This window comes from Synchiropus splendidus, chromosome 17, assembly GCF_027744825.2.
Source record: "Synchiropus splendidus isolate RoL2022-P1 chromosome 17, RoL_Sspl_1.0, whole genome shotgun sequence".
NCBI lineage: Eukaryota > Metazoa > Chordata > Actinopteri > Syngnathiformes > Callionymidae > Synchiropus > Synchiropus splendidus.
In genome coordinates this window covers 17,107,005-17,126,384 of record NC_071350.1, presented here as the reverse complement: position 1 = coordinate 17,126,384, position 19,380 = coordinate 17,107,005, and the positions used below count along the sequence as shown (strand labels likewise).

At 41.7% G+C, this 19,380-nt stretch overlaps 3 protein-coding genes across 3 annotated transcripts; 2 read left to right on the top strand and 1 right to left on the bottom strand.

The window, feature by feature from the left end:
* Window positions 1-237: 237 nt before the first annotated feature.
* Window positions 238-3,776, top strand: LOC128748194 (serine/threonine-protein kinase pim-2-like). The gene is made up of 7 exons (XM_053846704.1): window positions 238-450; window positions 1,003-1,097; window positions 1,168-1,215; window positions 1,280-1,483; window positions 2,620-2,803; window positions 3,030-3,203; window positions 3,456-3,776. Exons 1-7 carry the CDS (start codon window positions 348-350, stop codon window positions 3,548-3,550), a joined length of 903 nt encoding a protein of 300 aa, XP_053702679.1. The 5' UTR covers window positions 238-347; the 3' UTR covers window positions 3,551-3,776.
* A 524-nt stretch (window positions 3,777-4,300) lies between these two features.
* cdkn2aipnl (CDKN2A interacting protein N-terminal like) lies at window positions 4,301-5,966 on the top strand. The gene is made up of 3 exons (XM_053846709.1): window positions 4,301-4,550; window positions 4,858-4,963; window positions 5,032-5,966. Exons 1-3 carry the CDS (start codon window positions 4,339-4,341, stop codon window positions 5,038-5,040), a joined length of 327 nt encoding a protein of 108 aa, XP_053702684.1. The 5' UTR covers window positions 4,301-4,338; the 3' UTR covers window positions 5,041-5,966.
* On the bottom strand, window positions 5,618-13,214 carry ube2b (ubiquitin-conjugating enzyme E2B (RAD6 homolog)). The gene is made up of 6 exons (XM_053846708.1): window positions 13,037-13,214; window positions 9,193-9,273; window positions 8,670-8,695; window positions 7,738-7,827; window positions 7,572-7,660; window positions 5,618-6,825 (listed from the first exon to the last, which is right to left on the bottom strand). Exons 1-6 carry the CDS (start codon window positions 13,078-13,080, stop codon window positions 6,697-6,699), a joined length of 459 nt encoding a protein of 152 aa, XP_053702683.1. The 5' UTR covers window positions 13,081-13,214; the 3' UTR covers window positions 5,618-6,696.
* Window positions 13,215-19,380: the final 6,166 nt, after the last annotated feature.

Below are 19,380 nucleotides of genomic sequence, written 5' to 3'. Positions count from 1 at the left end.
TCCATTTTTTTGTTACTGTCATTTAAATTTTCATTTATTACAGGATCCACTACTTTCATGAATCAGCTTGTTATTTTGAAACAAAGATTTGGACCCATCTTTCCTTTCAACTCAAATTAATCCATTCAGGTGCTGCGTCCGGGCGAAGACTTGAGTTTCATCTTTTAAATTCATATGCAGATGAGCGAGTCGTTGACGGGAGGGCGGAGAGGGAAGGGAGTGGTGGAGGGGGGCATGTTGGACTTGAGCACCTCAATCAGAAGCAGCCAATCGGAAGCGAGCTCTTCAGTCTCACCTCAGGATATAAGCGTGGACGGCGGTGAGGACCGGAGCAGCAGAGTGGCGCGATGGAGACAGTCCAGATCAGAACCTCGACAGACAAGAACTGCAACACACAGGACGCCCCTCCCAGAAAGAGGAGGAGGACCGAGAGTGTGTGGCGCAGTAGAGGTGAGCACTTGAGACGTGATACCCAGATGTGTTTGTGTGCACCAGATTGAAGAGAGAAAAGTGATGCTTGGGACACTAACCATCAGTCAGTATGTGTAGGAGCTGAAAAACAGCCACAAGAAGTTGTAAAACTGAAAAAAATGAAAGTTACAGCTGGGCTTCAGGTTGGTTTAACGTGGTTAATATTTAACTCAGAACAAACAAGAAAACAATTGAATTATTTTCCTTTTACATAAAAAAGGCCTGTTACTGAAGCTGAAGTTTTTATGAATCTCACTTGGAGACAATCTTCCTCTGCACATATTCAATACAAACATCAAGATAAATCCTCCATAAAGGCCAGATTTTGCAGTTGCAATCAGAAAATCATAGACTTCTTCTCGCGACCTTTGATCTAACATACTCTACTTTCTTATTGGTCAGTTTCATAGCTTGACTGTACGAAAGCGCTTCTTCTTTGCTTGTGCACTCTACTGACCCCTGCAGGCAGCTGATATTCCATTTAAAGTCATTACAAGCCCAAAAGACTGATGTGGTTTTGTTTGACTTCAGACCACTTTGAGGATCTGTATGAAGTGCAGGACGTCTTTGCCAAAGGCGGTTTCGGTATGGTGTGCGCGGGTCGCCGTCGAGCCGACAACACTCCGGTGAGTCATCGCGATTTGTCTGCCCGCGACTCCTCCTCGCGTTTGCTCATGAAGTGATTCCTTCCTGCAGGTCGCCGTGAAGTTCATCAACAAGTGCCAAGTCAAATACATAAACGTCGTAAGTGTTGACACGACTCCTCGGTTTGAGGGGTGTGAATTTTAAAAGGCGATTCTGCGCGCAGGTCATGAACGGCGAGGAGTGCCGGACCATCAAGGAAGCCGCTCTCATGGTGAGAGGCGGTCGCCGGTCCAATTTCGTCGTCAACCTGCTGGACCTCTTCGACCTGAAGCACCAGGCCATCCTCATCATGGAGCGGCCCACATGCGCCATCGACCTCCACACGTACCGCAAAGAGCGAGGGCATCTGACGGAGGACCAGACAAAGGTAGCAAAAAAAAAAAAAAGACATGACTCAGCATTTATTCTGTTTTGGAAGCATCTTGAGTGGATTTGATTTCTTCTGCTTGATTGCGTTGTTCACATCCAGATAAGATTAAGGTCGAATTTCGAACAGGAAGTTGAGCTACAGTAGCTCAGCTGATCGTATCGGAAGGCAAAACACATTGTTTTCTTTAAGAAGATGGAGCCACTGAAGTGCAGTACGACAGTATCACAGAAGATCCGCACTCACAAACATCAGTATTTATACAGCAACATAAGCCAAACCGCTTGAGCGACACCTCCCAATAAATACTGGGGGTTTGGTCCTAAACTTTCGGAGATGCCAGCGAAACATGTCCGACATTTTACCAAGACAATAGGGAGGAATGTGGCAGGGCCGTTGGGAGCTCATACATAGCAGACCTGACCTCCCGCTGAGCCAGATTAACACCTGAATGGAGTGAAACTATCGTCTGGATGTGTGAGATGAGTTTAGCATAAGTAGCAGCTCCACTGTATTCGCCCCCACTCAGACCCCCAGAGTCCACACTTGTTAATGAGGAAACAGAAACTCCAGGAGACGACTGTTTTATGCTGAATTGACATCCATGTTTTTGTTATTTTTCTCCATATAAATTTGACACTACTTGCAATTTTTATGAAAGTAGATGGGATCTCTATGTGTCAAAGATGAGTTTCATGTTTGAGCACATTGATATGCTTCATAGTAGTTTTAGTTCCAAAAGTAAATTAAGTGGTGAAGTTGTAAACAAATGTATATATAATGACATTATAATTATCTTCACCATTGTTTTGTAAAAGTTGCCTTCTATTTTTTATGATTTCTATTGTTTTTTTTCCTATTGAAATTAAATGAATTTAAATGACTTCATTTTGTGTGGACTTTTATCTTATTTATCTCTTATTTTTTAAATCGTAGTTTACACCAAAAGTACTCCTTCCTGCTGTTAAACATCTCACTAGGAAGAAATATTAGCATTAAATAATCCTCTTCAGCCAGAAGTTTTGGTGAAATGATTTGTTTACAATTGAACGGTTCAGACTTCGGCCTGAACCGAGGCCCCAGCTGCTGATGTGGCGACGCGTATTCACAGCGACCTCACACCTCTTGTCTTCCAGAACATCCTGCGACAGACGGTGTCGGCCCTCGTCCACATTCACGCCAACGGCGTCTTCCACAGAGATATCAAAGAGAAAAACATCCTGGTGCTGAGCAACTCCACCTCCCCTCGCATCAAAATCATCGACTTCGGCTGCAGCTGCCTGGTGAGCGAGGAGCCGTACCAGCCGGGAATGTTCGCTGGTAAGACCACGCCCCGATCCCTGGTCTGACCTCAAAACACGCCCTCAACCGATCCAAATGTCATCATAAATGTTGATAATAACAGTATTAATAATGTATTATAATAATATATATAGGACAAAACTTCATTGTATGATGTATTTGCCATTCAAACTCACATGAAATGTTGTGTTTTGACTTGTTCCCCTCATGACTGTCCATTCAAATCGCCTGCTGTGTATTTCAGGGACTCCATCGTTCGCCCCTCCGGAGGTTCTGTGGCATGAGGAGTACAACTCGGGGCCCACCACGGTGTGGCAGCTGGGAGCCATGATGTGGCAGATGACCAGCTACTACCGAGGCTTCAGCACCAAGAAGTTCCTCGAGGGGAGTCTGAAGCACATACGGGACCTCTCTGATGGTGAGCACGTAATATTGATAATTACAGTTTCAAAGACCAGAAAACCAATGCTACATATGTGAGAGTGTTTTGTTATCATTTCACCCCTTAATTTGTCCTTAAAATTTTAAAATACAGAGTGAAAATGCTCATGTCTTTTATTGTCAAAGCTCAGCGTTATTTTCCCCAAATTTTCAAGTCCAATTCCACGTTCTTCTTATTTGTTCCGTCTAGTTTTAACAGCGTAATCATTTTGTTTTCTGTGTTTCACAGTGGGAATGGACTTCCTGAACTTGTGCCTGCTTGTGGATGAAGACCACAGAGCCACATTGAAGGAGCTACAGCGCCACCCGTGGCTGAAACTGTAGAGCCCTCGCCTTCCCCCCCAGACTTCTGCATCATTGTTCATGAGTGGACACTGAAGACTTCACTTTCAGTGTCCACTGAGTGAAGGGTGATGTTAACTGCACTATAGGGGCCTGGTGAGCTGACCGGCTGCAGGCACCACCAAAGAGGAAACTTTGTAAATATTGTTTATGAGGCGGAAAGTGACTTAGCGTATTGATAGTAACAGATTCCAATTTGTTTTTTTAAAAGATGTCAATAAAGTATTTTATATTCAAATGCTGATTTGTCAAATGAATGGATTTCAAAATACCTTCATTGTACTTTACTTTGTGCTGAGTCACCACATTTTGGAGACGGATGGATGGAAGGACAGACAGATTAATAAACAGATAGATATTGATGGATGATAGATAGATAGGTAGATAGATAGATAGCTTTTAGCTATAGACAGATATATAAATCTATACAGATCTATATCAATATTATTTAAATTATTAAAAAGTGTGCGTATGAAGTACAGTAATACGGACAATTAAATTTAAGTTTGAGACTTCAAATTTTAAGAAAAGCAAGACGAATATTTTGCGGCGTTTGAACACAATTGTTACTGTAATCTAGGCGAAAACAAAGCTTACCTTTTACTTTTAGTATAAACTCGAGCTTGTATTTGGTCTACAGCAGAGATTCTACTTAACTTGTGTCTAAAAAAATATCAATTTCTCGATGACGCCGTCACTCGTCGACGCTGACGTCACATGACGGAAGTACTTTCTTCGCACATGCGCATTTTCAGTTCCCAGCAGAAAACATGTCTGCCCTCGACATCAACGATTTTATCCAACAGAACAGAGCTCTGGCCGAGCAAGTAGAGACGTATCGAGGCTATTGGGAGAGCGACAAACACTGGCGGCCGAGGAGGGATTTTATTCTGCGAAACATTAACGACTATCCGTCACAAGCTATGGACCAGCTCCTCTCCTTGTCCATGGTGTGGGCCAACAACGTTTTCCTCGGCTGTCGGTACGTAAACAACGTGCGCCAGAAAAGGATGTAAACGGAACAGTCAGTTTGGGAAACGGTTTTAAATCACTATTTCAGTAAAGGTTAGTGTAGGACTGGAGATGTTTACGGACACCGTTTTGAGTAACATTTATTAACATATTTTCTTTTTTTTCGGATCGAAAACCTGTATATTTGTTTTTGTCTGAACCGCAGACGATCGGCATTAAACGGCTAATAACAGCTCGACTTGTGTCCCCCTCAAGTCAAACAACTCGCAGATGATGTTGAAGCTCGTCTTCACTTCTCCTCTGACCACTATTTTCAGTTACAGCGCACAGTTGCTGGACAAAGTGAAAGAAATGGCTGAAGGCGTTGAAGTTGAAGATGCGCCAGTTTTCAAGACGAGGGACGAGATCATGAAGCAGCAGAAGGTACAGCGTGAACGCACTTTTATAAGTCTGTGAAGCCCGTCTGACATGTTCTTATTCTCCCTCCACAGGCTCGATGATCGAGGCGGCTTAAAAACATTTTTTTAGACAGCTTTTACAGAACATATTGCTCATTTTTAAAGGGACACATTACTGCTGTGGAGCTGGATGTACCATTTAGCTTCATCATTCTTTTACTCATTGTTTTTGATACTGTTTCATAGAATTAAATCAACTCAAAGATGATGGTGTCTGTATGTGTCCAGGAAAAATGTTTATATACAACTTGTTTCATCCATTGCATGTTATTTTAAGAGAGACAAACGATGGTTACGTCAAGAAAAAAAAGTTGTATTGGTTATTTTGGAGCAAGATAGATGGCGCTCTCTGCTAAAAAATATCACCGTTGGCTTGTTTTTAACTCATGGCAGTAGGATGAGGGTTGAAATTCCATCAGATTATTAATTCTTTAAATGCAACTGAGACATTTCTGGAAATTTCACTGCAAATGAAAGAGTATTTTATATCTCATGGTCATACAGTATTGAGAAGATGCTGTTGTGGGACCATTAACTTGGAATATACAACTTCATTTTTAACACCAGAAGTTCAAAACACAAATTAGTGACAGACGAAGGACAAAAGAAAATCTCAAAGTCTGAAAAATGTGTTTTATTATGTTTATACAGCATTTTGTTATAACTATACACTTTTTTTTAATTCACAAAATTTCTTATCCCTTCTGCTTTTTCGGGGTGAAGTAAATCACTTGCCACAATGTACATGGTTACCATTTCAGTGGAGAGCATCTGACTGATATTCATCCAGGCGTCACGCGGACATGGAATAAACAAAAAGCAGATATTGAAAATAAAAAAAGAGACGGCTGATATGAGGATTTCAATCGACTGTGTTCCTATGGAAACTGCCGTCACCTCCAGATGGGCTTCAGCTCGGACTGCAGCTTTCCTCTGCGTGTCAGCTGCCAGAGATCTTGAGAGGAAAACGTGACAGACGCCTCACACCATCTTTGTTTGTTTGCAAGAAGTAAACAAGCTCAAATGTGAGTCTCCGATCACGTGTCTCCTTTTCCAGCCTAAACGTTTGCCGGAGTACGTCCGCTGGACGACAAGGTTCCTCATCTCAACTTTCCTAGGTTGTTTGCAATTGCACGCCGTCACCCCCCGCCCACAGTTCGCCGTCTCATATCACCGCATGATGAAAGTAAAGAAGCGAGTTGGCCGGGGAGCTGTGAATCATCGGCGTCGCAGGGGAGACTTGGCCGTGACGCGTGTGACTAAAATTACAGCGTCTCTCAGAATAACAGGTTGGAACAGAGCGGCGATTGTTCCGCGAACACGCCGGCTCCTCAGATTTGGTCATCAACATCCAGCAGACATTAAAATAAAGAGGGAAGGAGTAAAAGAGAGACAGTAAAAACACAAAAAAGGAGCGTCGAACTAACAAGATATATTACAAATTCTATTAGCAATAACTTATTACGCACCATGCATAAAAAAATAAAATAAAAAAAAAAGGACAGACAGAAACAGCAGATACATCCCCCCTCCTCTTTCCCTCCCCATCTATCGGCAAGTGAGTCCATGTCCTCTGTGGTTCATCTGGATATTGGTTTAGTTGTCGGGTGGCACTTTGTCTGATATACTTGCTGTTTTCATGATGAGGTAAAAATGAAAGTGGTGGGATGACGTGATGGCAGGCGGCTGGACAGGGGCTCAGACGTCCACCCAGCTCTGCTCCACGATGGCCGTCACCCTCTTCTCGTACTCGCGCTTGTTTTCCTGATAGAGCTGCGCGGCCTGACTGTTGGCCGGGCTGTTGGGGTTGGGCTCGTCAAGCAAAGACTGTACGGAAGATGAGAGTAGCCTTCAGGAGTGTGTTCACGGTGTAAGAATTGGCTTTGACTAAGCAGCAGGACGTGTCCCTCGTCGCATCTCTAAATCATTATTTCAGCAACTTCCCTCAGCTTAAATACAAATGGATCATCAGTGGGACCCCACTGGCTTTGGCTCGGTCACATGCTGCTTCCGCTGTGAACCATCCGTACAAAATGCATTTCTAAAAATCACCTTGGTGAGATGCTTTTCCTCTGGGAAAATCCAGCTTTACGTTTTCAGAAGCTCCACTAGTCCTTCACAAAGCCAATGCTCACATGGGTCCTTCATTCGATGCACTTGTGCTTGACAGACGCACGTTTGCTCTGGACTCCTCACACAGGTGACCTGATTGTCTGTGTGTGTTTGGAAGATTTCATGGCTGCACTGCAGACAGTGTCATTCACCTTATTCTGCTCATCATATTAAAACACAAAGCCAAAATAGCAACGTGTTTTTCAAAACCTTGCATCATCAATTGTGGTCCTGGAGTGGGTTTTGAATGAAGATTCTCATCTTCACCGTTATCTTTACAAATTCTTTCGAGAAAGAAACCGGACTTATCGCTGTCGTAGCAGCGTCAGGAAAGGTCTCCACATAGGAAGAACTTTATTGAGACCTCTGGAGAACATAAGGCTCCAAGACACTGAGGGTCGCAGCAAACAGCGTGTGCTTGTTCATCGATGCACAGGTTTAGGGCAGTGAAAGCAACCTACCTGGATGGAGGTGAGTATGGACGAGACGTCGTATGTTGGGCTCCAGCGATTCTGAAGAATGTCTAAACATATACTTCCATCTGCATAAACTGGAGCAAAAGAGAGCCACCATTCAATCCAAGACGTCCTCACCAGATAACCGCCATGACTGAACGAAGCAGCTTACCGTTGGGGTGAAACATTCTGGAGACGAAGCGGACTGTTGGAGGCTTGTTGGGATACTCCTCAGAAAACTCTATCAGAAGCTTAAATGTTCCTGGGACAGACAGAAGGGGAGGGAGTCAGTGCAATCCAGATGTGAGGGGAACTATTAATATCCCAGGTTTTCCTGGAGGGAGCTAATCCTCCGGTCGGGATGAGATGTCAACTCTGCGGGCAACAGGAACCCGACCAGACTCATGATTAAATGATCAGTATCCACAGACAGAAGCTTCCAGGGTCGGTGCATGAGTGAAAATCATGGATTTCCTCTGCTTCCTCTTCTCTCAAACCTACAAACTTCATGTCCTCCTTCACCAATCTCCTCTTTGACCTTCTGCCTGGCAGTTCCAACCTCAACATCTTCCCACCAATGTACTGGCTCTCTCTCTCTCCTCTGTACATGTCCAAACCATCTCCATCTGGCCTCTCTGACTTGGTCTCCTAAACACCTGAGCACATGTGCTGTCCCTCTGATATACTGGTTCCTGATCCTATCCATCCTGGAGAGAGAACCTTAGCATCTGTTGCACCCTTATTAGCAACAGCTACAAAACATTGCAGTTAGAGGATAACACAGAACTGCAGCGCTTTTTAAGATTGGGAGTAGAAGAAGAGAGTGCAGGAAGAGTGGAGACGACCAGCAGCAGGAGTGAAAGTCAAGCAGTAGACAGGAGTCAGAGTTAGATGAAGATTCTGAGACTATAGTGAACAAGATAGGAAATTCATGTATCAGAGGGACAGCACATGAAGTTTGAATGGATGACACAAAGATGTGAAGAGCGCCACCATCCATACTTTAGGACCACATCCGACCGTGGCCTCACTCCAGACAAGGAATAATGATTTAAAAAAGGTATAGTGGAGAGATGAGTGGTGTTCTCTTAATAAGGAGCTTACCATCTTCAAATGGTGTTCCGACGGGTCTGCAGAGGACAAAAGGAAGAACGAGTGAGTCATGGACAAAACATGGAGCACTTTCCATTCAGGAGGAGGCTTTAATGTTGGAATATGGCTGCAGATGGCTTCACAGTTTTCTTTACTAGGCGTTTGTTCAAATCGCGTAAACACACAGTCATGTTAAAGTACGGTGAAATATCAATGCTGGATAGAAAAAGCGTATTTCACATAGAGTACTGACTGCCAGCTGCTAATCTCTCTGAATCAGTGGTTGACATTCAGGAAACTAAGCAATTCCACCTGTCAACTCATTTAAAGACGGAAGCCAAGTCAGCTTCATAACTACTAGCTTGGTTTCGACTGCAGCAATGACACATGGGGGGCTTAAACGGAAAGATGTGTTCAAACTGCAGCCAATTTGCATCTCGTGTTTCCTCGCTGATCTTACACCTCCAGCTCCTTCAAGCATGCGGCCGTCCAAAACCCGCAGCCTTTGTCAAAAGTGAACACGGCAGAAACTCACCCAAAAATGACAGCATTCCAAAGCATGATGTTGTTCTCTGACGGGGCTCCACTCACACCAGTTGGGGGGTCTTCTTGAAGTCTGTGTACAAGAAACGTCAAATGCATTTTAAATCAGAACGAATACAGAGGAAGATGCCTGTTAACAGCAGGGAGCACAAGGCAGTCAAATGAACGCAGCAGGACTTTTACCAATCAGGACACGCTGTGTTGCGTTGACAGGCTCTCAAACGACCAGAACAGTTTTTGCGTGGCACATCCAGACACACAACACTCCAGCATTGACAGATGTGACATATACACTTGTACAAGAGGAATCTAAGCAGGCTTCTAAACCAGCTCCAGCACACTCGTAATGAGCCATGTTTTCCAGCACTTAAAACAATGCCATCCACAATGCTTCTACAAATAGAGTTTCAGATACAGCTCATAAAACCGAACATCACCATCAGGTCGTCTGCTGCAGCTTCATCCACCAGAACAGAGCAGAATCTGTTGAAGACCTCCAGGGAACTAAGGTGTACCAGTTCGATGAACCCATCCTCATCTCAAGCACATCTTTTTGAACTACTGCCCTCAAGCAGGAGCCTCCCATCTTAAACAACAAACACACCCACTTCAAAAGAGGTGTTTACAGTCCACTGCTGCCTTCACTGCCAGCGACTCCAACCAGGACCCCAAACCAGCTCACTCAAACCGTTTCCCCTAACCTGTTTCAGTGTTGGATAGCCCACTATTGTTTTGACATCACGGATCTCATTTGACTCTGGGCTGATGAGAGCACAAAGACACCAGAGCAACAACTGCCTAGCAACAAGAAGGCCAACAAATCAAAACACTGTACAGCAACATGAAGCCCTTGGACAAAGCGTGAGTCTGTTGCATGTGAGACAACAGCAAAACAAAAGTCTGACTAAATGTGCCTCTACTTCCTATCAAAGCTTGTGGGCAGGTTAAGAACATCAACCAAAGTCTACGTGTCTGTGTCGGACATGTCCAGTCGATTTGCTAAAAATAGATGCCCACCAATTAGCTGCCAAAGTAAATCACACTTTCCATTAGTTTCATTTCCCTCTGTAATATATAAATATATCTCACGCTAAGGGTCATTGTTAAATTGAAAATATAAGCCAAAGATTCTTCCCTCTCATTGAATGACTTCCAATGTTCCACAATCAGAGCATTTCCATAAAACATACCTACTATTGTTTTATAAAATTAACAGGGAAAAACAAGTGTTATCCGCAGTGCTGAAAAAATAAAGGGGGAATTCATTGTGCCTTGCAATGGGTGTAATGACAGTTAGACATGCCAACAACTATGATTCATATGTATCAATAAGAGAGATTTCTAGAACCACCAGGTTCCACTGTCACCTGGATGGAAATAGAACTTATCAGAAGCTCAATTATTTCCTTCTCCTAAAACTTGGACGTATGGATTTATGATACTGAGCATTAAAGTCTATATATTGTGTACAAAATGTGCAGTCGTAGCAAGATATGAAGACAAGATTAATTACAACAATTTAACATTGGCTCAGCAAAATCAACTCGACAAACGCTGACGTGGACAAAGAAAGCTCAAACACTGTGTTCCAGGCCAAAGGCCCATTATTAATGCTAACTCAATGAATAAACAATGGCTGAACTCACCATCAGAACAGGTTGGAGCATCAGGTTCAAATGAGGTCAAATGAATTAAGGTGATTCAGGTTTACAAAGTGAATCTTTGTCCTGATTTCATTTAAAAAAAAAAAAAAAAAGAAAATGCACATCACTGTTTTTGGCAGACATTTAGTGAAAGTGGTAACCGTGGGTGTATTCAAGAAGAGTATTATTCACTCTTGAATCAATACACAGAGCAGTTTATGTGCAATAACAAGGTTTGGGATCACCTGACAGTAAAACTTCAGAGGCTAAATCGTGCCAGTGATTGAGAGCCTGCATTATCATAAACCTCTGCTCAGATGCAGCAGGAGAGACGCGGTGGTTGCTGGATTAAACAACCAATATCCAACAAGTTTCACAGCAGCCTTACGGCCCTGTATGACCATCGATCAGAGATCAGAGGTGTTATTCCAGTATCTACAACCCTCCAGGAGCTATACTGAGCAGCGTTAAGCACAGAGCGCTAATGTCCTAGCACAGGGCAGGCATCTTTCTCGTAACTGGTGTGAAACTTCGTCTTGCATTTGTAGTCTAACTTACTTAATATGCATTTATATTATGACTCTAGATCCTAGCCAAAAGCCTGTGTGGCGTGATCAGCAACTCGAATCCCGCTACAAGTCCTTGGTATACATTTGAGAATAGTTTGTCACGAGTATTAAACTTGTGTTTTCCATCGGCTGCTCTGCTGAGGAGGAGATGTGCTTGAGTTTGGCTTCCCGTCTGTTCACCCGAAAACACATAGGACGCTGCGTCTTGTGGCAGTTAAAATGTGGGGAAAAATATTTCAGGGAGAAATACTGACATTCAATAATGTGATATATCCAAGAATTTTTTCCCCTCACCTCTCAGTGTTTTACTGTTTTTATGTCAATGCAACGAAGCAAAACTGGCCCACATCAGATTGAAAGTGAAATACGGACGCAAATGAAAGTTAAAGCGCATTTGTCCACAGCCAATATCTGTCTCAGTGTACAACACAAACACAAGGTAGTGTCACAGACCCGCTTTCAGATAGTCAGCAAAAAGGTTTGTTGGTACAATGTTTTTCAAAAGGAGTGACGACAGGCCTGTTCAGGTGGAGCAGCATTCCAAGCTCTCAGGTTTGACATCCAATGCTCATGCAAGAAGTGGTGTCTTGCAAATCCTTGACACCCAAGATAACATACATCCACACATATCTCTTGACATTATGACATTAATAATAGCAAGTGCAGTTGATGTTTGCCAGCAGAGTGAGCATATTGTAGAGCAGAACAAGCGGTTGCACTGCAATGCCAAATAATTAATACACGTCCATCTAGGAATGTGCAGTTTTGGACTGTGTTTGCAGCGTTTTAGCAGCAGGGCTGCCTCTGCAGAATGGAGCTGCACTCCACTGACACCCTATCCGCTTTGCTTCCTCTGCTATTCTTTGCAGAATAGCTTGGCATCTCTTTCCACTGACAGGTGTCCAACAGCGACAAGCGCACACACACAAAGTGGACACCATATGGAGCTCAAGTGGGGAGGCAGATCTACTCTGTCAGGAAGTAGCCGCATGGAGATACAAAAAAACATGTTTGTTTGGTTGACAACAGAAGACTCAGATTCAATATCTACATGAAAAAAAAGGCTGGAATTAAGCCATATAAGTTACCCTGGAACTTATCAGCCCCATCATCAGGACCAAATCAAACTTGTTAGACGGTTTAAAAAAAAGGTACAGACATGAGGAGGATTTCAAACATGCCAATACTAGACATGTTAGCGGAATTGTGCAACACGCTACAGCCACGTTGCTGTTGAAGCAGCAAAGCAACACGTAGTTTTCATTCAATGTAAGGCCAAATAGACGTATTGCAAATGCAGACCAGACCAGACAACGAAACGACAGTCAACGTTTTCATCAAAGAATCATAGCTGGAATTCGCTGCATTTGCAAAACAACAACACCAACAACAAGACAACATCCTGCTTATTGAAATCCCTTTCGCAGGCCCGAATATATCCTTTATATGCCATTTCTTTCGAATTATTAATGAAAACGAAATCACATATTTACGTATTTTGCGAAATACAAGCACGTATGCGATGTATTTAACGCCTCTTTATCGGTGGCTAAGCTACGTTAGCAACGAGGGCTAACGTTAGCCACACACAAGCAGAAGAGGGGGCAACAAGACGGCACTGTACCTTTTAAAATCTCTCATAAGCCTCCTCCTCGCTGGGGTGGACATTTTCCAAATATGTTATGATATAAGACACAAAACCAGAAGCAGAAAGGGGCACTGTTCTCAGGCAAATCCGGGGCTTCTTCCGCACCGAGCTCTTTTCTTCTTCTCCAAAACAACTGGCTCGGTTGCTATTTATGGTGACGTCGCAGACTGACAGAGGTGCTCAAGGGAGGCCACGCCCATTCGATGACGAGCTCCGTTATGAAATTTAGTTTCAAATGTTTCACGGGTTAGTCACAACATGCATGCGCTTTCATAATTCACTTGCAAACAATGTTTTTTTTTGTTGGTTTCGGTGTTTCGTGACCACTCATGGATAGAGTTCTGTCCAGATGGACCCCAGCTCTTTGGACGAATGACTTCATATAAAGGAAATAAATAAATAAACTCTACACACTGTTTAAACATAAACAATCGACAAAACAGTTTTTGTTTTGTGTTTATACTAACAAAATCTTACAGAGTAAAATATGACATCACCTTTTCAAGGTATGGGCGTGATGTTTAATCTACAATCATATTATTTAAATACTCATTCTGTGTGACAGCAGCAGTTCAAATGAAAAAGAATAGCGATCATCTTTGGCAATCTTCTTTTCATGAAATGGGTAATCCTAATCTACATGATCCATCTCAGAGATTAGCACGATTAATCCTGATAAATATGGATGAGCGAGCCGAATTAAGCGTAATGACTTTGCTCTGAGCTGCTTCTCTATAAATGCATTTCCAATATATATATGTGTTGTTTGAGGATTTTAAATGGGGAGAAATGGATTATTCGTGGGTTAAAATTAGCCAATTCAAGACGATAAAATAATAAAGAAATCAACAATGTTGTTATTTATTCATACTATTATATGATTTTATTTAATCTGAAAGCAAAACAACTGCTTCAGTTTTGTTTATAGTTATGCAATAATGCCGGCTGTACGTCATTGTATTTGATAACACATCCAGAGACTCAGAGCCCAAAAATGAAACTAAAGAGAAACTGTGTCTGGGTTCAGCTCAGGTCACAGGATAATATAAAAACAATAAAATTGCTTGGCAACTAGCAAGTTAAAACCTAAATGATTGAACACATAACTTGATCTATTAATTAAACTTTTATAAATCTATTTTAGAATATTGGTATGTGCTGACTTTATTTAATTGTATTTTTTTAAATAATAAAAAATAAAAATAATGACCCAAAATCATAAAATGAGTTCCCCATATTTTTCCTGATTTTCTTTTTCCTAATATTTTGAATTTGCCTGTCCATAATCCATGTGTTATGCTTGTGCTCTCAGATCACAGTGAAACAGAAAGTAGCTGACTCATGCACAGGGGTCAAGGTTCATTAATGACCTGTCACGTGTTTGGGGTTTTCTCAAGTCTCTCTGTTCTGATTCATCAGGTTGTATTGCAGTGCGATGACTCAGCAGGAGACACGCCCCTGATATGAAGCAACTGTTCATGTATCATGATGGAGAAAGCTCCTCTTGCAGGAAGGCAGTCCATCGCCAGCTGCCTTGACTCTTTTCCCTCCGTGCATGTTTGGTGCATATGAGGATGCTTCTGCTCACTCATCACTTTTACCCTAATGATCCATTAGTTTCCACAGAAACCTCTGTCCGGCGACTTTATGGCTCCAGCCTGAGTGATGTGGCGGGAGCCAGACGGAGCCATCGGCGTGTACAGTCGTGCTCAGCACTAAAACCAAGCAAAGACGATGGTCCAATTAGACCTGTGGGGTCTTGTTAGGGCAGCGTGAGTGATGGTGGTGATGTAGTCACGGAGGAGACCAGGACAAGCGGTTAAACAGGTGGTCGGCAGCAACATTTGCTTTGAGCCTGGACGGCCTGTTCCCTTCCATCCAAGTTATTATTATGCATTTTAAATGCATGCACAACATGCAAAGCAAACATGAAGATAGTGGGTCAAATACATTAAAAAAAACATGAATCTAAGTATATTTTTGATGTGTATTTTTACCCTTTAATATATATGTGTGTATTAAAGGATTGAGTTATCTATTATGTATTATTTATTAATACATCTTATGAATATGTATTAAAGGGAAATATATATATATATATATTTCCCTCTAATATATAAATAATAAATAATCCCTTTAATATACTTTCAATATGATGCAAAATCAGAATATTATTATGAAATAATATATAACCTAAAAATTGAGGAAAATGAGCTGTCGGTCAAGAGTTGTCAAAATTGCAAATAAGTAACATACGTTTGGAAAAAAAGAAGCGAGGAAATGAGATATGATGAAAGAGAATGAACAAGTGGCTCATGAAAAGAAGAACATTAAAAATCCAATTGAAAATCTATACAAGCAGGTCGAGGTCACAGCTCAGTGCAGCTCCACACTGACCTCAAGAGGGGGGTTTATAAACACTCGCCCACAAGCCCCTTTAAAGGCTTGAAATTCTTGTTATTGTTCATTAAAATTTCACCTCATGACACTGCAGCATGATGAACTTAACAACAACAACATAAAATAAACATAACTATAACAGTAAAAAAAACATTCCTATAATAAATGTACAGGCGACCTCCGTCAGTTCACAATAGAAATGACACATCCATTGTCTGGTAAATGATCTAAGTCCACATAGATTTTATCTGATGATTTTATCTGAGATTTGACGAACGACTCAAGATCATGTCAGCTGCTCTCTGACCTCTGACCTCTGTCCCTGCTGATATGGATGGGGGAAATTGCGATGCAAAGATTTCAATAAATAAAAGTTTTGTTCGCAGATAAAGTCTCCAATTTACATACATTTTTTTTATTAAACGCACGTTCCTTATTCAGAAAATTACGGCTGAACTTTTTTTTTGCCACCAGCAGATGGCGCTCACGCCTCCATCAGCACCTGCTGTTGTCATGGTTTCCTCCCTCCTGGAGATGCAGCACTGTCTGTTAATTGGTGGAGACACGGATAGGTGGAGGTAGTGAGTGTATCCAGTGACATCACGGAGACCGAGCGAGGGCTGGGCCGCCTTCATCTCTTAAAAACCAGTTTTCACGCGACGTGACCAGGCATCTGATTCTCCCACCACAACTCTCCTGCGGTTTGCCAGGCGGTGCCATCGAACCTGAGCATCCAAAACAACACATTCATCAGTCTGACACTTTGAGCGCCCTGTTTACCAGCGCCTCGGCAGCCTGGCATCAAACAGCCCACACCTGCTGGATGGGAATTAGAGAGGCTTTTTCCTTCAACCCTCCTTGGCACATGTGGAGAATTTAAATTTAGATGTAGAGCAGAGGCAGGTATCCGAGCAGCTGTGCTCTGGAGGCAGGAACAATGTGGCAGCATAAAGCCCTCTTAAAGTCTCATTTGAAGAGGACAGTTTGGAACAGAAGGTGCATCACGGCGTAATGCTCAATGGTGTGGTGCAGATCACGGCGGCTCCGGTCAAACACAGTTCACATCGGTGTTGAATTGCTAACAGATTAAGCTGCTGCCATATGCAACAGCTCCATGTTGAGGGGCAGAATTTAGACGCGCGGTTCCGTCAAAAAAAGATGCATCTGATGCAAGCGTTTTACTTTACTCTCATTCTGAGGAGCTCAGTCATCCAGGAGAGGCTCGGAGTAGAACGTTTGAGGAGCTTGTTGAGGAGGTTCTAGTGGAGTTGGACGCCTCCAGAGTGAGGTCCTCTCAATGACAACTCTTTACCATTTATACAGTCTATTTGTTTTCTTGTGAACGGTCCAAAATGTATTTGAATTTAACTTCCAGGCTTGGTTAGACATGGCCTCACTTCAAAGCGATTGGGTTTGTTTTCAATGATTTCCCTTGATTTTAATGGTCACATGACCAGCTGTGGACGTTTTGATTCAATAAACAGAATAAAAATGAATCGGAATCACTATAATAAATCATCTTGTATGTGAAAATGGTGACAAAATTGATGATTTACCAGCGTTTATAAGTGCTATTCATTCATTCCCTTCAGACTGGCCGCTTCTTTGCGTCTTCTAAAGTGCGCCATCTGCTGTCCATTTGAGCTCATTACACTCAAGATCTATCGATAAGGTACATGCAGGACAATAACTTTGCTTGTCTGAGGTCTGAACTAACAGTGTTTACTGTTCCATGGTGAGGTTCAGGTGATCTGTCCAGGGTGTCCCCTGCTTCTCGCCCCATGGAGCTGGAATAGGCTCCAGCAAGAAAATGAGCGAATGACTAACAGACTGACGTATGGACGCTTTAGTGGCTGCTGATTTATCATGACCAAAGCCCAAGGATGGTGACACATGAAGAGGCCGAGGACTGTGTCACTGCTCAATAGTTCCACGATGCTGCTTTCCTTTTCTGTCACAAGAAACACGCACGGTCACATGAGCCTTGTTGATAAATTGCTGTGTTGAGCTGCGTTGGACTTGCATCAACTATTCAGCAGCTGTGAAGAGCTTCTCCCCGAAATCAGCCATGAAATGCCAACACGGAGAATTAGATCCAGAAGCTGTTGATCCTGGTCTATATTAGGACTCTGGTTGTTTGGTGATCACATTTAATGCGCCTGCTTCTTTTCCCAAACAAAAGATGGTTATTCATTCGTGCTAATCTGGCCTTTGACTTTCAGCGTCAACTAAACAATATCTGGAGCAATAATTTAAAATGATTCAGTCAGTACATGATGTAATTGCTCAGAATATTCTTCATCCGATCAGATGGGGTCAGTGGTGCGTAGAAAAGTACTGAATTCATCAGTCATATTTTATTAAACCTGGCATCATTTCAAATGCATATTTATTGTTTGACAAGAATCAAGAATAAATATAAGGAAATATAGGGAAACATGAACATCAAAAACATTATGAAGCACGAGCTGAAATCAGTGTAACAAATACATAATACATTAAAATACTTAAAAAGGCAAGAGATTAAACGCAATTAATAAAAATCTAAAGTTCAGGATGATTGTGAAATATATAAAGAAATTGGGATGTGATATTTTACTCGTACCGGAGTTACTTGAACTAAATCAAAATATTTATTTTAGTGTTTATTGGTCATGTATATGTTCTATTTACATTTTACCGAAACAAACTTTTTTAAACGGTGTTAGAGAGCTGGTTGACGGAGCTATGTTTATGTTACGTTCGCGTTACTTTTGAATGACAGACACAGCACAAATGTTGTGTGTAAACCTGCTGATCCAGGAGAGAAGGTCCTGAATGTATTCGAGTCAGCTTTTTCTCGATTAAGCTCAAAACGTCCCTGAGACAGTCATAAAACATCACCGCTGAATCAGCCTTCTCTGACACACCGGTTTAAAACAGCGAAGTCAGAGCTAAACATTGGCCTTTATTGTGATGTTTTGCAGCCACTGGCTCCGTATAAAGATGACATCATCGTTCCGTCGTCACATGTTTGCTGTCGACGATGACGTCGTCTCCGTTGGCCCATTAAAGCGAGGGCCAATAGGATGGCAGAGGGAGCTGCCGTCTCAGCCAATCACAGAGAAGCTGTCAGCGGTCTGCAACTGGACGCTGTCTGCGCCTGCGTCGGGCGGCACGCTGACAGCTTCGGCACCGGAAATCAGCGATCACAAATAAAAGGTCTAAACTATAAACAATTCCTCATTTGTTATTCAAAATATCTATTTGTCGCTCCATTTAATCAACTTGAAGTGACCACATAAAAAAAAAAAAAAAAAAAAAAAAAATCACGTGGACCATCACATATATATATATATATATATATATATATATATATATATATATATATATATATATATATATATATATATATATATATATATATATATATATATATATATATATATATATATATAGACTTAGACTTAGACTTAGACTTAGACTTTCTTTATTGTCATTGCACAAAACATATTACTATATGATGGCAACGAAATTTCGGTCTGAGGCCTCCGGTTTCCAAAAACGAAACGAAATGTCCAAAAATAAATAGATAGATAAATAATAATAAAATAACAGATAAGTGCCAGTCCAGAGGATGTACAATTGAACAAATACAATATATATATATATATATATATATATATATATATATATATATATATATATATATATATGTGATACTTTAATCCTTAGTTGTTAAACAAATCCTTAACAACTAAGGATTAATAATAAAGCAAGTATTGTACGCAATAAAGACAGGAGTCATGGGGAAAAATAACTCGATTATAAATTCGGAATAAACGTTCTAAAAGCTCATTAAAATAAAGTTAAATATACGGAACAGCAAAAGAAAGACAGTAATTATTAGCATGAAAAGTGTAATAAAACGAAAGCATGAT

Bases quoted from the DNA above. Each gene is read 5' to 3' on its own strand.
- LOC128748194 (XM_053846704.1), top strand. From the start codon at position 348: ATGGAGACAGTCCAGATCAGAACCTCGACAGACAAGAACTGCAACACA. The intron at 1,216-1,279 runs GTAAGTGTTGAC...TTCTGCGCGCAG, and splicing joins AAGTCAAATACATAAACGTC to GTCATGAACGGCGAGGAGTG. The intron at 1,484-2,619 runs GTAGCAAAAAAA...CTTGTCTTCCAG, and splicing joins TGACGGAGGACCAGACAAAG to AACATCCTGCGACAGACGGT.
- cdkn2aipnl (XM_053846709.1), top strand. From the start codon at position 4,339: ATGTCTGCCCTCGACATCAACGATTTTATCCAACAGAACAGAGCTCTG. The intron at 4,551-4,857 runs GTACGTAAACAA...CACTATTTTCAG, and splicing joins AACGTTTTCCTCGGCTGTCG to TTACAGCGCACAGTTGCTGG.
- ube2b (XM_053846708.1), bottom strand. From the start codon at position 13,080: ATGTCCACCCCAGCGAGGAGGAGGCTTATGAGAGATTTTAAAAG. The intron at 7,828-8,669 runs GTAAGCTCCTTA...TGTCTGTCCCAG, and splicing joins CGGAACACCATTTGAAGATG to GAACATTTAAGCTTCTGATA. The intron at 6,826-7,571 runs GTAGGTTGCTTT...TCTTCCGTACAG, and splicing joins CCATACTCACCTCCATCCAG to TCTTTGCTTGACGAGCCCAA.